A 19,277-nucleotide genomic window follows, 5' to 3' on the forward strand; every position below is an offset into this window, starting at 1 on the left:
TTCTGCAGGTCTACAGGATGAGAGGCCAGCCAACACCACAGTGAAGGTGAAAGACAGACTGGGTTCATCTATGTTGGAATAAAAGACCCTCGGCATGGTTATGGGTGGCCTGGGTCAGTTGACTCATGTCATAGAGCTCAGGCTGCGGGGCTAAAGATTGCAGTGTAGATATTCATGCTGGGGTTGGAGCCTGTGCTCTGGGACCCTCCCTCCAAATAGCCACTCAGCAATTTTGCAGTCCTGCAGCCCAAGCCCAAGTCATCTGACCCAGGCCAGCTACATGTGTTTTATTCCTATGTAAACATATCCACAGGAGAGAGGGGGTGCTGGGTAACTGAGTAACTCTCCTAGGCTAAGGAGAAATAGCCAGCATTTGCCCCATCTGTTCTCCTCAATCCCTTTAGACACCGCAGTCCTCTCCATCCGCACTTTCCACGGGTGCCAGGTTCTTTGCAACTCAATATCCCGCCACTGCCAGGCACCAGGAGTGTTGACCACAAGTTGCAGTACATGTTTCCATAGAAAAAATTGCCTATTAGCCTTCACATTTAGCTCATTGCCTAATTAACAAACATTGCATATGGAGCTGTGCAAAGTGCAAGAATTCTGTGGGTAGAAGTGCTTAGCTTAGATCTAATGGACGGTGATGCTTTTCTCTAAGAAGGAATCCAAGCCCTCAAGCCAGTGGTGATCTCCAGCATAGAGCGAGGAGAAAATCTGTGTGGGCCAGGTCCTATAGAAGATGAAGATGGGGACATCCTGAGAGGAACCCACCCAGGTGAGGAAGGAGTTAAACTGATGTGCAGGGATTGAAGGAAGGCAGCTGGAATCCTGATAGATTGTGGCCAAAGTGACAATACTTCCCAGAATGTTAGTCTTTTAGTGTATTGTTGTTAGGCTTTTTTAGAACAATATCACATTGTCAGCTCTCATTCAATTCATGATCCACTATAACCACCACATTCTTTTCTGTTGCACCTCTGTCAAGCCAGTTATCCCCCATTTTCTGTTGTACATTTCATTTTCCTTTCTAGGTGAACTAATTTTAACTTGTGTTTCTTGAATTTCACCTTGTTGATTTCAGACCAGTTCTCCAGTTTGTCAAGATCATTTAGAATTCTAATCCTGTCCACCAAAGTGTTTGTAATCCTTAGTTGGCTGTCTGAGTTATTGGCTGAACAGCACTTAGGAATCTCCCTTCAACGTTCAGGCCCAGTTTTGTAGGGACCCAACATCGTTCCATCGCATTTTTGGGCTCTCAGTTGACATTAATAAGAGATTTCCTTATTATTCTCCAGGTTGGGAGGCAACATCATGTTGTGGGACTGAGGAGACCTGGACTGTATTCCTCATTCTGCCAATGAGCTGCTGGCAGATCTTGGACAATATTGTATTAATTCATATAGACTATATGGGCCCAAAGAGACAAAGGTGTTAACATGACACTGTTATGGCCAACATTAAAGAGTGTTTAATAAGGTTTGGGGTTTGGAATACAGAGAGAGTAGCCTGCTCTATGCCATGGAAACACCATGAAAAATTCTTTTTAATCTTTTATTAAATATACAGAAAAAGAAGGAAAAAGAGTTGAGTCATTGTAGGTATTATGTAAGACTTTTATTTTGACAGTGTCCCTTGTTGCCTTTCCCTTTAGCTGGAGAGTCTTTAGACAAAAGGCCTCTGTTTGAACGTCTTTTAGATGGTATTAAAGATGGTAATAACTGTCCTTTTGGGGAAAAGAGACGCAGTTAATTGAAATGGACTGGAGCTGTTGTTGATATTATTAAAATCCGATCCCGTTCACTAGGAGACAAAACAGAACGAACCCACACAAGAGGGAAGAGAAAAGAATAGCAAAGATAGAACATGCGGCTTCTGTCTCGGGTTTACTCTTACTTGCTGCTTCACTGCTGGAGAAACACAGGCACAGCACAGGGTCTGATCAGCCAATTGGAGACCTGCCTGGCAAACCTGTAACAGTGTTGGTCTGTTCTGGACAATGCATTTGCCTGCCTCTTTGATCACAGGCTTACAGCAATGTTGCAAACTATGGCAGTTTTGGCCAGCTAAGCCAGATTCTTATTTACTAGAAGGCAAAGGGAGAAGAGTAAGAATGAGAAGAAATATGTGGGGAATGAAAAGAATTCATGGGAGATAAGAGGGACAGGGGGACAAAAATCTCACATTCCAGGTGGTTTTGGGGAGTTAGCCAGAACTGGTAACGGTGGCAATATCCTCTGGCTCCCTCTCTCTGGTCCAGTCTTGTTAGGAGATCTCTTAGGATAAGGATGAAGAAGATCTGGGATCCCAAAAGAGGATCAGGGTGGCAGCATGATGGTATCGCTCACCACAGAAGTTGTTGGCACACACCTGCTATTGCTGTTTTTTTCAGTCAGCAAGGGTTGCATTCAGTTCCGCTCCTTTATTTTCCCCCGAAAGTGTTTTCTTTTGAGAAACCCTTAAAGGAAGTAATGGGCAAAATAGCCCCGCTCCTCATTGTTTTTCTGCCAGTTAGGCTTAAATTCTAACTTATTCATTTTGGTTCATTAATGTCCATTTCCATACTTCTCTTGTTTACAGCCATCATTTTATCACTGTCCTTGAATTGCATTATAGGCCTCTTTTGTTTGGACCAATTCCGTTGTCTTGTTTCTATATTGCACTTTTTCCCATCAGCATTTCGTGTTGTAGGATATTGTAACACTTTATAAACTTTCTCACAGTTTTTACAATTAAACTGCCAGTTAGGGTAAATTTGTGGGCCCAATTATTACAACAGCAAGTTACTCCTTTGTCTCAGGTTTCTCCCCCCTTTATCTATTTGGTATATAAGCTCTTCAACATCAGAGTGATCTCTTTATGTAGCACTTTGTGCTATGAAACCACAAGCTCAGTTTTCAGAGTAACAGCCGTGTTAGTCTGTATCCGCAAAAAGAAGAACAGGAGTACTTGTGGCACCTTAGAGACTAACAAATTTATTAGAGCATACAATACAAAGTAACAGTCAAGTCCCAAATAGCTTTCCCTCTTGTGTGTTGTGGAACTAGGGTGACAAGATAGCTGTGACGGGTTGGATCACAGAAACCCCCTTGGGAGCTGCCACCCGATGTGCAAAGACTACCCCTGCTTCTGCTTTCCCTGCCAGCTCAGGACTCCAGCACCCTGTCTTGCTGAGCCAGACACTCCCGTCTGGCTCCAGACACAGACCCAGGGTCTGAATCACTTGTCCCAAAGCTGCAAGTTTACCTGAAAACAGCTCGCAGTAACGTGCTTGTCTTTAGCACTCAGATGCCCAACTCCCAATGGGGTCTAAACCCAGATAAATCCGTTTTACCCTGCATAAAGCTTATGCAGGGCAAACTCATAAATTGTTCGCCCTCTATAACACTGATAGAGAGATATGCACAGTTGTTTGCTCCCTCAGGTATTAATACATACTCTGAGTGAATTACTAAATAAAAAGCGATTTTATTAAATACAGACAGTAAGATTTAAGTGGTTCAAAGTAGTAACAGACAGAACAAAGTAAGTCACCAAGCAAAATAAAATAAAATGCGCAAATCTATGCCTAATCAAACTAAATACAGATAATCTCACCCTCAGAGATGTTTCAGTAAGTTTTTCTCAGACTGGACACCTTCCAGGCCTGGGCACAATTCTTTCCCCTGGTACAGCTCTTGTTGCAGCTCAGGTGGTAGCTAGGGGATTCTTCATGATGGCTTCTCTCCCTCTCTCTTCTCTTCCCCCCTTTATATATCTTTTGCATAAGGCGGGAACTCTTTGTCTCTCTGGGTTTCCACCCCCCCTCACTGGAAAAGCACCAGGTTAAAGATGGATTCCAGTTCAGGTGACATGATCACATGTCACTGCAAGACTTCATTACTCACTTGCCAGCACACACATATACAGGAAGACTCACAGGTAAATACAGCCATCTGCAGACAATGGGAGTCATCGAGATTCCAAACCATCATTAATGGTCCACACTTTACACAATTACAATAGGCCCTCAGAGTTACATTTTATATTTCTAGTTTTGGATACAAGAGTGGTACATTTATACAAATCAGATGATCACACTCAGTAGATTATAAGCTTTGTAATGATACCTTACAAGAGACCTTTTGCATGAAGCATATCCCAGTTACGTTACATTCACTTATTACTGTATTTTCTCTAAAACCAGCTCAGTTACATTATATTGACTTATTATCAAGTTTTTATAAAACCATATAGACTGCACAACGTCACAATAGCAAGTATTAAAAAAAAAAAAAAAAAATTCGGGACTGGGGGGTGGAAGATAATAGGTGTCTATATAAGAAAAAGCCTCCAAAATCAGGACTGTCCCTATAAAATCGGGACATCTGTTCACCCTATGTGGAACCCACTGTCCAACAGTGATTATAAATGAGTACTTTACAGTGCAGGAGAAAGGGGTTCTCTCAGTGATGTTCGTTTGGTCCATATAATGTCAATCAATGGCCTTTTGTCTTGGTGCAGATTTTCCAGATGCAGAGACCTGGGACTGGTCAGTAATTGAAAGCTCCTTGGGCTTCTTCCTCACACAAAGCTCTTTCCCTGGAGCAGGTAGGGAACCTGTCCTCTCCAGCAGTGGAAGCCGGAGAGCTCATTTCAGGAATCATCCATCAGCTGCAAACTCTCCCCTCACAGAGCATTACAATAGGGATTGAAGCCCAAACACGAGAAGTGCTACAGCTCCTCACCCTGACATCCCCCTAGAAACTCCATCTCTCCCCTTACGCAGATTCCCCCAGTCTCTCCCCCTCTCCCATTCCCCCAGTCTCTCCCCCTCTCCCATTTTCCACAGAACATGGAGACGTTGGGATCCATCACAGTGTGAGTGTTCCGTGTGTGTCCCTTGGGAGAGGGGTGTCAGTGCTGGTGTGTGGTGATGCTGTTGTCCCCAATGAGAGAGGCCTCAGAGTAGGGAGAGAATTGTGGGGGCTGATTTCCAGGTTTATTTGGGGGGCTATTATCACGGCCTATGGGACACTGACCTCCTCCTCCTTCCCTACCACTGGGGCCCCTGGGAGTTTGGCCTCTTGCACTCAACTGCCGATGGCCAGCCCTGCTCTGAGGGGAGAGGCATGGGGCTCCCTTAGGCATATCCTCCTGCTGGGAATATCAGTGGTTTCCATTTCTGAGCAGCACAAGAAATAACATCTGTACTCTCTTCCCCACCAAGCAGGGGCGAGGAACCTGAGCAGGGCTGAGGGGCAGACTCCTGAGGAAGACTCTGGCAACCTGGAGTCACCCAGCCCTTTCCCAGGAACATCAGTGGAGAGCCATTCCCAGAAAACTGAGCGGGGAAGGCACCGCAAGAGGCAGTGCAGGCTCCAAAGGCAGAGGAAGCACCTGACTAGAAAGGAGTCAGGAACCCAAAGAGGCCATCAGAGGAGATCCAGGCCACATCTAAAGCCTCCTGCAGAGGGAAAAGCTGGGCCCAGAAAGAGCCTATATACCTGCCGTGTGTGCAGAGAAGAATTCAAGGTGCAGAGAGACCTGATAAGCCACCACTGGACGGTTCATAGGAGTCAGAAACGGTATCACTGTAGCGAGTGTGGGGAGAGCTTTAGGAGAAAGAAAGATTTCAGAGCACATGGGAAAGTTCACAGAAAGAAGAGAGACCATCCCTGTTCTGAATGTGGGAAGATATTCAACCGGTTATCGCATCTCATTGCCCACCAGAGAATACATACGGGAGAGAGACCCTATTGCTGTGCTGAGTGCGGAAAAAGATTCGTCGATATATCAGCTCTTAACAGCCACAAGAGAGTCCACTCAGGAGAGAGACCCTTTGCCTGCGCTGAGTGTGGAAAGCGATTTATGAATTCTTCAGCATTTCGTAATCATCAGGCAGTCCACTCAGAAAAGAGACCCCATCGCTGTAACCAATGTGGGAAAGGCTTCAAACTTGCATCAACTCTTACTAGGCACCAGAAAATCCACAGCGAAGAGAGACCCTTCTTGTGTCATGAGTGTGGGAAAAAGTTCTGCCTACGAGAACATCTGATCAGACATCAGATGATCCACACTGGGGAGCAGCCCCATTGCTGTGCTGAGTGTGGGAAAAAATTCAGTCTCCTTCAAAGTCTCAGGAGACACTGGGAAATCCATAGCACGGAGAGACTCCATCGCTGTGCTGAGTGTGGGAAAATATTCGGTCATCCAAACACTCTCACTAGACACAAGAGAGTACACACTGGGGAACTCTATCGCTGCACTGACTGTGGAAAAGGCTTTGTCCGTCTACAACATCTCACTCGCCACCAGAGAATCCACACTGGAGAGAAACCCTATTGCTGCACTGAGTGTGGGAAAAGTTTCACCCAATTGTCAGGCCTTATCAACCACCAGAGAATCCATTCAGGAGAGCGACCCTATCCCTGCACACAGTGTGGGAAGTGCTTTGCTCACTCATCATCTCTCACTGAACATCTGAAAATCCATTCAGGAGAGCGACCATATTCCTGCATTCAGTGTGGGAAGCACTTTGCTCGCTCATCATCTCTTACTCAGCATCGGAGAACCCACCCAGGAGAGCAACCATATTCCTGCGCTCAGTGTGGGAAGCGCTTTGCTCGCTCATCATATCTTACTAAACACCAGAGCACCCACTCAGGATAGAGACTCCTGACCCTTGTTTTTGATGGAGGGAACTTCTTCAACCTCTCACTTCACCCTGTTCCCAAAGCCTGTAAAAGAGGGAGAAGTTAGAACTTGCTCCCACTCTGAAATGTTCCCACCTCTTCACTAAGTAGACACAAGTTTAGGTGCTGAGTTTGTTAAAATTATTTTGTGTAGTCCTGGAGATGGAAGAATTTAACCCTAGAGGTACTGAAACATTCCATTGTGGGCATTATGGGCTGCAGCTGGGACAGAGATGATTGGTGTCAGGACTGCACTTTGGAGTCCACAAATCAATCAAACAGCCACAAAACAAATTGATCAGCAGTACCAGGCCAGTGTCTCCCTGTTCCTCAAGTGGAGAAATCCGTGGCTGTGCCTGTCTGTCGGAGGGCGATGATGAGATGCGACTTTATGTCACTGTTGTCTCATCGTTCTTGGAGGGAATAAAATAATACAAGAGAATGATGTGTCTGAAATGGCTGCATTGCCATGTGTGTAGGTGAAGACCTGCAATTTTCCCTGCAGTGCTGACTTTATCCATGACTGCCTTTCTTTTTGGAGCAGGTTATACCAGCTGCATTTCAGTTCAATTGTAATATTCTCTAAACTGTTATTCCCACTCTAGAAATGGGGGTGTTAGGCTTTGAACTAGTAAAAATCTCCCAGAATATTCTGTGCTCATGCTAATCTTTATTGAGCTAATTTACTAGTAGTTCAATTGTTCTAACCTTTGTTCATTGTATATGTGACATCTGTCAGACGCAAGATGTATGCTCTGTTAAGGTTTGCCAAATATGAACTGTGTGCTAGGTACAGTTAGTGCAAATGTGTCCTTGATCTAATGCTACTTGTGTGCTATGGTCTATTGCCAGCTAAACTGCAGTGTGCATAATTAGATAAGAAAAGGTGTGTAAGGTCTGTGGAATTTGGAATTTTCTGTCTCCTAAATGAGGAGAATACAATTATCAGCTAAACTGTGCTCATAGTTTGAGACAGAGTGAAGATGTAACTGCTGCAAGACAGGTTTCAGAGGGTTGCTGTGTTAGTCTGTATCAGCTAATACAGTCAGGGTGGATGTGGCCCATTCCCAACAGTTGACAAGAAGGCGTGAATATCAGCAGAGGAAAAAAAATATTTATTGTAGTGCTAACGAGGCCAATTCAATCAGGGTGCCAGCAATGCCCCTCTGCCATGTACATTGACCAAACCAGACAGTCTCTACGCAAAAGAATAAATGGACACAAATCATACCTTCTTATCAACGGTTGAGAATGGGCCACATCCACCCTGATTGTATTGGCCTCGTTAGCACTGATCCCCCACTTGGTAAAGCAACTCCCATCTTTTCATGTGCTGTCTATTTATACCTGCCTACTGTATCTTTCACTCCATGCATCTGATGAATCGGGTCATAGCCCATGAAAGCTTATGCCCAAATAAATTTGTTAGTCTCTAAAGTGCCACAAGGCCTCCTCTTTTTCCCCCCTGCAAGACAGTTCTCTAGATTAGCCATTTTTCCTGTTCTTAATTTGTCTAAGAACCAAGAAAGATTAGTCATAGAGATTTCTTGAATTGTAACTGTCCATATAATTTATGTGAAAACATTACCTCTGGATCTGCAACAATTTAGTTGACTATTGCTTTTGGTTGATTTTTTTCCCCCCATGCATGTGGTATGGCTACTGTCAAATTCAATACAAAATAGGAACGCGGGTATGATATTTGGCAGAATGTAGCCCAGACACGCAGTGTCAGCTCGGGGAATGGCATATTCTTGTCTCACCACAGTGGCACTTAGGCTGCCCCGAGAAGTATTTTATCACTTACAGCCACTCTCATCCCAGATCCAGATTTGAATAATTATTAAATAATGTATTAATTTACTAATAGACACTGCTATGAACCTCAGTCACATTTCTTCTGGTGAAATGTTTGAAAAGGCGNGCAATTTTGCAGTCCTGCAGCCCAAGCCCAAGTCATCTGACCCAGGCCAGATACAGCTGTTTAATTCCTATGTAAACATATCCGTCAGAGGGAGAGGGGTGCTGTGCCATAGGAGAGTTAAGGAGGACCCCAGATCTCTTAGGCTAAGGAGAAATATCCAGCATTTGCCACATCTGTGCCCCTCAATCCCTTCAGACACCGCAGTCATGTCCATCTGCCCTTTCCACAGGTGACAGGTTGTTTGCAACTCAGTATCTCGCCACTGCCGGGCACCAGGAGTGTTGACCATAAGTTGCAGTACATGTTTCCATGGAAAACAATTGCCTATTAACCTTCACACTTAGCTCATTGCCTAATTGGCACAAACATTGCATGTGCACCTGTGGAAAGTGCAGCACTTTTGTGCCTAGAAATGCTTAGCAGTGATGCTTTTCTCTAAGCAGGAATCAAAACTCTCAAGCCAGTGGTGATCTTCAGCATAGAGCGAGGGGAAGATCTGTGTGTGCAGAGTCCCACAGAAGATGAAGATGGGGACATTCTTAGAGGAACCCACCCAGGTGAGGAAGGAGTTAAAGTGATGTGGAGGGATTGAAGGAGTAGCTGATGGCAGCTGGAATCCTGATATTTTTTGGCCAAAGTGACAATACATCCCAGAATGTTAGTCTTTTAGTCTAATATCAGGCTATTTTAGAACAGTATCATATTGTCGGCTACCATTCAATTCGTGATCCACTATAAACACCACATTCTTTTCTCCTGTACTGCTGCCAAGTCAGTTATTCCCTATTTTCTAGTTGTGCATTTCATTTTTCCTTCCTAAGTGAACTATTTCGTACTTGTGTTTCTTGAATGTCACCTTGTTGATTTCAGACCAGTTCTCCAGTTTGTCAACATCCTTTAGAATTCTAATTCCGTCTATCAAAGTGTTTGTAACTCTTCCCCGGCTGTCTGAATCATCGTCCGAACAGCACTTGTGTATCTCCCTTCCAAGTTCAGGCCCAATATTGTAGATACTCAGCATTGTTCCATCGCTTTTTTGGGTTCTCAGTTGACATTAATAAGGGATTTCCTTATTATGCGCCAGGATTGGTTGGGAGACAACATCGTGTTGTGGGAGTGAGGAGACCTGAACTCTATTCCTCATTCTGCCACTGAGCTGCTGGCAGACCTTGGACAATGTTGTATTAATTCATATAGAATACATGGGCCCAGAGAGACAAAGGTGTTAACGTGACACTGTCATGAGCAACATTAAAGAATGTTAAATAAGGTTTGGGGTTTGGAATATAGAGAGAGTAGCCTGCGTAGGACCATGGGAAACACCATGAAAAATTCTTTCTAATCTTTTATTAAAGATACAGAAAAAGAGGGTAAAAGAGTTAAGGCATTTGAAATGTCAGGGATGATGTAAGGCTTTTATTTTGACAGTGTCCCTTGTTGCCTTTCCCTTTAGCTGCAGAGAGCCTTTAGACAAAAGGCCTGTGTTTGAAAGTCTTTTAGATGGTATTAAACACAGTAATAACTGTCCCTTTGAAATGTTGAAGCTGTTGGCGCTGTTTTTGATATTAAATCCGATCCTGTTTCCTAGGAGACAAAAAAACACAAACCCACTCAACAGAGAAGAGAAAAAAACAGGAAAATAGAACCTACAGCTTATATCTCGGGTTTACTCTTACTTGCTGCTTCACGGCTGGAGAAACACAGGCATGGCACACGGTCTGATCAGCCAATTGGAGACCTGCCTGGCAAACCTGTCCAGCGTTGGTCTGTTCTGGACAATTCGTTTGGCTGCCTCTTTGATCACAGGCTTACAGCAAGGTTGCAAACTATGGCAGTTTTTGCAGGCTAAGGCAGACTCTTATTTACCAGAAGGCAAAGGGAGAAGAATAAGAAAGAAAAGAAATATGGTGGGGAATGAAAAAAAACTCATGGGAGTTAAGAGGGACAAAAATCTCACATTCCAGGTGATTTTGGGGTGTTAGCCAGAACTGATAATGGTGGCAATATCCTCTGGCTCCCTGTCTCTGGTCCAGTCTTGTTTAGACGTCTCTTAGGATTAGTACAAAGATGATCTGGGGTCCCAAAATCAGGATCAGGGTGGCAGCATGATGGTATCGCTCACTGCAGCAGCTGTTGGCACACACCTGCTATTGCTGTTTTTTTCAGTCAGCAAGGGTTGCATTCAGTTCCTCTCCTTTATTGTCCCCCGAAAATGTTTTCTTTTGAGAAACCCTTAAAGGAAGTAGTGGGCAAAATAGCCCAGCCCCTCCTTGTTTTTCTGCCAGTTAGGCCTAAATTAAACTCAGTCATTTCGGTTCTTTAATGTCCAGTTCCATACTTCTCTTGCTTACAGCCATCATTTTAACACTGTCCTTGAATTGCATTATAGGCCTTTTATATTTGGACCAATTCTGTCGTCCTTTTTATATTTTGCACCTTTTCCCATCAACATTTATTGTTGTAGGATATTGTAACACTTTATAAACTTTCTCACAGTTTTTACAGTTATACGGCCAATTAGGGTAAATTTGTGGGCCCAGTTATTACAACAGCAAGTTACTCCTTTGACTCAGGCTCTCTCCCACCCTTTGTGTATTTAGTATATAAGCTCTTCAACATCAGGGCGATCTCTCTGTAATTTTGTGCAGCACCTGGTGCTATGGTACCGTGATCGCAGTTGTGCTACAACAGTACAAAACAAGTGTCCAGACCCAAATAGCTTCCCCTCTTGTGCATTGTGGAACCACAGTCCAACAGTGACCATAAATGAGCAGTTTACAGTGCAGGGGGAAGGGCTTCTCTCAGTGATATTCATTCGGTCCATGTGTTGTCAACCAAAGACCTTTTGTCTTGGTGCAGATTTTTCAGATGCAGAGGAGACCTGGGACTGGCCAGCAATTGAAAGCTCCTTGGGCTTCTTCCTCACACAAAGCTCTTCCCCTGGAGCAGGTAGGGAACCAGCTCTGTCCTTTCCACCAGTAGGAGCTGGAGAGCTCATTTCAGGAATCGTCCATCAGCTGCAAACTCTCCCCTCACAGAGCATTACAATAGGGATTGAAGCCCAAACATGAGAAGTGCTACAGCTCCTCACCCTGCCATCCCCCTAGAAACTCCATCTCTCCCCTTACGCAGATTCCCCCAGTCTCTCCCCCTCTCCCATTTTCCATAGAACATGGAGACGTTGGGATCCATCACAGTGTTAGTGTTCCCTGTGTGTGACCCTCGGGAGAGGGGTATCAATGCTGGTGTGTGGTGATGCTGTTCTCCTCACTGAGATGGGCCTCAGAGTAGGGAGAGAATTGTGGGGGCTGATTTCCAGGTTTATTTGGGGGGCTATTATCAGGGCCTATGGGACACTGACCTCCTCCTCCTTCCCTACCACTGGGGCCCCTGGGAGTTTGGCCTCTTGCCGATGGCCAGCCCTACTCTGAGGGGAGAGGCATAGGGCTGCCTCAGGTATATCCCCCTGCTGGGAATGTTAGTGTTTTCCCTTTGTGAGCAGCACAAGAAATAACATCTGGATTCTCTTCTCCACCAAGCAGAGACGAGGAACCTGAACAGAGCTGAGGGGCAGACTCCTGAGGAAGGACCTGGTAGCCTGGAGCCACTCAGGCCTTTCCGAGGGACATCAGGGAAGAACCATTCCAAGAAATCTGAACGGGGAAGACATCACAAGAGACAGGGCAGGTCTCAAAGGCAGAGGAAAAATCTGATCAGGAAGGAGCAGGCAACCTCAAGAGGCCATCAAAGGAGATCCAGGCCATATCTAAAGCCTCCTGCAGAGGGAAAAGCTGAGCCCAGAAAGAGCCTATATACCTGCCGTGTGTGCAGAGAAGAATTCAAGGTGCAGAGAGAACTGATAAGCCACCACTGGATGGTTCATAAGGGACAGGAACTGTATCACTGTAGCGAGTGTGGGGAGAGCTTTAGGAGAAAGAAGGAGTTCAGAGCACATGGGAAAGTTCACAGAAAGAAGAGAGACCATCCCTGTTCTGAATGTGGGAAGATATTCAATCAGTTATCACTGCTCACTGCCCACCAGAGAATCCACACTGGAGAGAGACCCTATCACTGTGCTGAGTGCGGAAAAAGATTCTTATACTTGTCAGCTTTTACCATCCACAAGAGAATCCACTCGGGAGAGAGACCCTATGCGTGCGCTGAGTGTGGAAAGCAATTTATGGATTCGTCAACATTTCGTAATCACCAGAGAATCCACTCAGAAAAGAGACCCCATCGCTGTAGCCAGTGTGGGAAAGGCTTCAAACTTACATCAAGTCTTACNTCGTAATCACCAGAGAATCCACTCAGAAAAGAGACCCCATCGCTGTAACCAATGTGGGAAAGGCTTCAAACTTACATCAAATCTTACTAGGCACCAGAAAATCCACAGCAAAGAGAGACCCTTCTTGTGTCATGAGTGTGGGAAAAAGTTCTGCCTACGAGAACATCTGATCAGACATCAGAGGATCCACACTGGGGAGCAGCCCCATTGCTGTGCTGAGTGTGGGAAAAAATTCAGTCTCCTTCAAAGTCTCAGGAGACACCAGGAAACCCATAGTACAGGGAGACTCCATCGCTGTGCTGAGTGTGGGAAAATATTCCGTCATCCAGACAGTCTCTCTAAACACCAGAGAGTCCACAATGGGAAACTCCATCGCTGCACTGATTGTGGAAAAGGTTTTGTCTATATACATCATCTCACTCGCCACCAGAGAATCCACACTGGAGAGAAACCCTATTGCTGCACTGAATGCGGGAAAAGTTTCACCCAATTGTCAGGCCTCACCAACCACCTGAGAATCCATTCAGGAGAGCGACCATATCCTTGCACTCAGTGTGGGAAGTGCTTTGCTCACTCATCATCTCTCACTGAACATCTGAAAATCCATTCAGGAGAACGACCATATTCCTGCATTGAGTGTGGGAAGCACTTTGCTCGCTCATCATCTCTTACTCAGCATCAGAGAACCCACTCAGGAGAGCGACCATATTCCTGCGCTCAGTGTGGGAAGCGCTTTGCTCGCTCATCATATCTTACTAAACACCAGAGCATCCACTCAGGATAGAGACTCCTGACGCTGGTGTTTGATGGAGGGAACCTCTTCTTTCTCTCACTTCTTCCTGTTCCCAAAGCCTATAAAAGAGGGAGAAGTTGCTCCCACTCTGAAATGTTCCCACCTCTTCACTAAGCAGACACGAGTTTAGGTGCTGGGTTTGTTAAAATAATTTGTATGGTCCTCGAGAGGTACAGAAACGTTCCAAAGTGGGCATAATGGGCTGCAGGTGGGACAGAGATGACTGGAGTTAGGACTGCACTTTGGAGGCCCTGGTTTCTCCCAAGCCGTTTGCTCACTGTGGCTCCCATCCTCTCAGGCTCCACAAATGGAATTAATTGTTTTATTTCTTCTGGGATTTGGGGGTTTGGAAAAATGGGCAGAGACTGAAAAGGAGCTTTCATCTCCTGAGTTAATGAAAGGCTTGACATCCCTGTGTGCCCCTCATAGCACTGGAAGGTTGTTTTTGATTTGGCTTTGAGAGAAAATTATGAATCAAACTGTCTTGATAGTTGGCTTCGTGCATAATGCAGCCAGGGCCCTGTCTTCACATTCAATTGCGAGGCAAGCAATACTAGATAGGACCAGAGGTTTTGAGATCAGAGTTTCTGGGTCACACAACGATGATACAGCTAAAGTCAAGACACCCCTTCTCTGAAATAGTGAGCCTGTCAGACAATATATCAGAGACAACATTTCTAAGGAACAGCACCAACAGGTGGTGTGGGACTGTACTTTGGTTTGATGCTGCATTTCTTGGTGGATAGACAAGTCAGATTTCCATCCCCTACTCTCTGCGAATCAGCTCTCACGTCTGCCTCAGAATAACCGTATTAAGTGAAAGATCCTTCTTCATTACAACAGGATACATTGTGGTGACAGGTGCTTTAACTTACATCTCTACCCACTGGGGCTTCTTGAGCTCCACATCCTGTTCCTGTGGGGCTCAAGAACAAACAGCATGCTGTTTGGTTATGGACTACCTTCTTTATCATCTTGATGGTAGATGCAAGTGCTTGACCTCTATGGATGCTGCTGTCATGATTAGCGTGACTACATCACTTACTCATCATCTAATTCATTGTGCCATCAGAAGTCATACACCAGAAAAAAAGGCAAGGGCAGGTGTCAAGGCAGTAAAAGAACTAAAAAAATAGCCACCGTGGCTTAACAACCGTGTAAAAGAAGCAGTGAGAGATAAAAAGACTTGCTTTAAAAAGTGGAAGTCAAATCCTAATGAGGTAAATAGAAAGGAGCATAAACACTGCCAAATTAAGTGTAAAAATGTAATAAGAAAAGCCAAAGAGGAGTTTGAAGAACGGTTAGCCAAAAACTCAAAAGGTAATAACAAAATGTTTTTTAAGTACATCAGAAGCAGGAAGCCTGCTAAACAACTAATAGGGCCCCTCGATCGAGAATAAAGGAGCACTTAAAGATGATAAAGTCATTGCGGAGAAACTAAACGAATTCTTTACTTCAGTCTTCACGGCTGAGGATGTTAGGGAGATTCCCAAACCTGAGCTGGCTTTTGTAGGTGACAAATCTGAGGAACTGTCACAGATTGAAGTGTTACTAGAGGAGGTTTTGGAATTAATTGATAAACTTAACATTAACAAGTCACCGGGACCAGATGGCATTCACCCAAGAGTTCTGAAAGAACTCAAATGTGAAGTTGCGGAACTATTAACTAAGGTTTGTAACCTGTCCTTTAAATCGGCTTCTGTACCCAACGACTGGAAGATAGCTAATGTAATGCCAATATTTAAAAAGGGCTCTAGAGGTGATCCCCGCAATTTACAGACCGGTAAGTCTAACGTCGGTACCGGGCAAATTAGTCGAAACAATAGTAACGAATAAAATTGTCAGACACATAGAAGAACATAAATTGTTGGGCAAAAGTCAACATGGTTTCTGTAAAGGAAAATCATGTCTTACTAATCTATTAGAGTTCTTTGAAGGGGTCAACAAACATGTGGACAAGGGGGATCCAGTGGACATAGTGTACTTAGATTTCCAGAAAGCCTTTGACAAGGTCCCTCACCAAAGGCTCTTACGTAAATTAAGCTGTCATGGGATAAAAGGGAAGGTCCTTTCCTGGATTGAGAACTGGTTAAAAGACAGGGAACAAAGGGTAGGAATTAATGGTAAATTCTCAGAATGGAGAGGGGTAACTAGTGGTGTTCCCCAACGGTCAGTCCTAGGACCAATCCTATTCAACTTATTCATAAATGATCTGGAGAAAGGGGTAAGAAGTGAGGTGGCAAAGTTTGCAGATGATACTAAACTGCTCAGGATAGTTAAGACCAAAGCAGACTGTGAAGAACTTCAAAAAGATCTCACAAAACTAAGTGATTGGGCAACAAAATGGCAAATGAAATGTAATGTGGATAAATGTAAAGTAATGCACATTGGAAAAAATAACCCCAGCTATACATACAATATGATGGGGGCTAATTTAGCTACAACAAATCAGGAAAAAGATCTTGGAGTCATTGTGGATAGTTCTCTGAAGATGTCCACGCCGTCTGCAGAGGTGGTCAAAAAAGCAAACAGGATGTTAGGAATCATTAAAAAGGGGATAGAGAATAAGAAGGAGAATATATTATTGCCCTTATATAAATCGATGATACGCCCACATCTTGAATACTGTGTACAGATGTATATCTTTTTTGAGATGAGACCACTGGTTCAGAGAAGGGCAACTAAAATGATTAGGGGGTTTGGAACGGGTCCCATATGAGGAGAGATTAAGGAGGCTAGGACTTTTCAGCTTGGAAAAGAGGAGACAAAGGGAGGATATGATAGAGGTATATAAAATCATGAGTGATGTGGAGAAAGTAGATAAGGAAAAGTTATTTACTTATTCCCATAATACAAGAACTAGGGGTCACCAAATGAAATTAATAGGCAGCAGGTTTAAAACAAATAAAAGGAAGTTCTTCTTCACACAGTGCACAGTCAACTTGTGGAACTCCTTAACTGAGGAGGTTGTGAAGGCTAGGACTATAACAGCATTTAAAAGAGAACTGGATAAATTAATGGAGGTTAAGTCCATTAATGGCTATTAGCTAGGATGGGTAAGGAATGGTGTCCCTAGACTGTTTGTCAGAGGGTGGAGATGGATGGCAGGAGAGAGATCACTTGATCATTACCTGTTAGGTTCACCCCCTCTGGGGCACCTGGCATTGGCCACTGTCGGTAGACAGGATACTGGGCTAGATGGACCTTTGATCTGACCCAGTACGGCCGTTCTTATGTTCAGGCTGATTCCCTACTCGGGCACTTTGAATACAGAAGGTGCGGGCCCACAAGGATTAAAAAAATTAATACTGGCCACTCCAGGCTTGTATTAAACTCCCAGGGTTACAGCTTCTCTCTGACCTTGGATGGGTAGATGCTGCCACTGCCCAAATGCAAACCCCTGGGAACCCAGGAAAGCGCAGTTAGGAATTCCTTTCCTGGGGTACCCTCAAGCCCTTACACACACACATGCACACGCATAAACCTTTTAGGACACCAAAAATCCAATCCTGTTCTTAAAAAAAGGTAAATTTTATTAAAAACAAAAAGAAAGAACATACATCTGGAACTTAGGCTTTTGCTAGATTTTAAAAAAGCAATTCCAAAAATTAAGCACTCAAAATAGCTTTTTGGGGGGTTCAGCTTAAAGTTTAGAAGCAAACAAAAGCATCTGCGGTTAGCATAGAGGAGTCCACTAGCCATAAGAAAAACAGAAATAAACCTAATTGTGTCTTTCTAAACATTCCTGATTCACTTACACAGGGGGGGAGGGATAGCTCAGTGGTTTGAGCATTGGCCTGCTAAACCCAGGGTTGTGAGTTCAATCGTTGAGGGGGCCACTTAGGGATCTGGGGCAAAATCAGTACTTGGTCCTGCTAGTGAAGGCAGGGGGCTGGACTTGATGACCTTTCAAGGTCCCTTCCAGTTCTAGGAGATGGGATATCTCCATTAATTTAAATTTTTAATTATTTATTTTTATTTGGGGGTTCCAAATAAGTAGTTCTAAGTATGATCTGATGATCATACCTGGCTTAAAGCTTCTCATAGCATAACTGATCCCTGTTCCCCTCTTTCCCAGAGAACAACAACAAAGACAAAGGGGAAGTTTTTTCCCCATTTTAAAAAGTTCTAGCCTTCCCACTGGTTCTTTTGGTCAAGTGCCCACTCCCTTTCTTTTACCTGGGGGACTTTGTTAACCCTTTACAGGTAAAGCAAGCAGAGAACAGCCACCAAGAGGGACTTTATAGCTAACTGGCTGGCTGGGTGTCCATCAAAGAGAGCTACCCCCAACCCCTTCATTTATCACAGCAAGGATGAGAGATGTCAGTTGCTTCCTGTTAAAATGCCTTTTTAAAAAAAATAATAATTCAAATTTGTGTCCCTGGACAAGTAAATGGCACTTTAATACCACCCAGGGCTTGTCTACACTAGAACTTATCACTTACCAGAACACTAATCTACATCCCTGAGAGATGTAAAATATACCAACCTAAGCGCTGGTGTAGACCGAGCGATGTTGGCGGGAGAGCTTTCGCTTCTCATAGAGGTTGAGGTGTTACGCTGACAGGTGAGCTCTCTCCCATGGCTTAGACTAGAGCATCTTGAATGTTAGCTTGGTGTCTTGAACATTAGCGGGAGCTGTAGCACTTCTAGTATAGATTACGCCTAACACTGAGATGTACCTGGAGCTCAGCCTTGACACCAAGTGACAAGGAATGCAGGAAAATCTGTGGGCAACTTTGCTCCACTTTGCCGGCTGGCACTCAGGTTTGCTGCTTGTTGTCAGTGTTTTCTATAAACAACTTGTGGAATTGCAGTCCCAGCCCAGAGTGTGACATGGGTATAAAACCTCCAGCGGTCATGGGGCAGGGACAGAGATGGGATCCTGCATGGGGAACAGACAGCCAGGGAGCACTGTTTCAGGAGAGAGAATCCTAAATAGAGAGGGAGAGAAACCAGTCCCAGCAACATCCACAGATCAAACTGAGCAGCAGCACCGGGCCATTTTCTCCCCATTCCTCAAGTGGGGAAATCCGTGGCCGTGCCTCTCTGTCAGAGGGTGATGATGAGATGGGACTTTCTGTCACTGTTGTGTCATCATTCCTGGAGGGAATAAAATAATACAAGAGAAATATGAGTCTGAAATGGCTGCGCTGCCATGTGTGTAGGTGAAGACCTGCAATCTTCCATGCAGTGCTGACTTTATCCATGTTCCAGTCACTCTTGGGAGATGATGTTGGGGAGAAGCAGCCATCTTGCCTTCCTTACTGGAGCTGGCTATGCCACATGCAGTTCAGCTCAGTTGCTATCTGCTTTAAATCATTATCTGTATTCTAAAAATGGGGGTGTTAGAGCACTGAATTAGTTAAAAACTCCCAGAATACTTTGTGCTCATGCTAAGCTTTATTGTACAAATGTACTAGTAGTTAAATTGTTCTAACCTTTGTTCATAATATATGCAGAATCTGTCAGATGCAAGATGTATGCTCTCTTAAGATTTGCCAAATATGAACTGCGTGCTAGGTAGTTAGTGTACATGTATCTTTGGTCTTTATGCTACTTGTGTGCTATGATCTACTGCCAGCTAAACTGTTGTGTGCA

General features: G+C 44.4%; 2 protein-coding genes across 2 annotated transcripts; both read left to right on the top strand.

Moving 5' to 3' along the window:
- The first annotated feature begins 94 nt into the window (after positions 1-94).
- On the top strand, positions 95-7,642 carry LOC117876589 (zinc finger protein OZF-like). The gene is made up of 4 exons (XM_034768840.1): positions 95-113; positions 662-778; positions 4,504-4,590; positions 5,210-7,642. Exons 1-4 carry the CDS (start codon positions 95-97, stop codon positions 6,649-6,651), a joined length of 1,665 nt encoding a protein of 554 aa, XP_034624731.1. The 3' UTR covers positions 6,652-7,642.
- A 1,396-nt stretch (positions 7,643-9,038) lies between these two features.
- Positions 9,039-14,904, top strand: LOC117876282 (zinc finger protein 135-like). Its single transcript, XM_034768292.1, has 4 exons — positions 9,039-9,155; positions 11,458-11,547; positions 12,138-12,795; positions 12,884-14,904. Exons 3-4 carry the CDS (start codon positions 12,473-12,475, stop codon positions 13,665-13,667), a joined length of 1,107 nt encoding a protein of 368 aa, XP_034624183.1. The 5' UTR covers positions 9,039-9,155; positions 11,458-11,547; positions 12,138-12,472; the 3' UTR covers positions 13,668-14,904.
- Positions 14,905-19,277: the final 4,373 nt, after the last annotated feature.

The sequence above is a fragment of the Trachemys scripta genome, chromosome 4, assembly GCF_013100865.1.
Source record: "Trachemys scripta elegans isolate TJP31775 chromosome 4, CAS_Tse_1.0, whole genome shotgun sequence".
Classification (NCBI taxonomy): Eukaryota; Metazoa; Chordata; order Testudines; family Emydidae; genus Trachemys; species Trachemys scripta.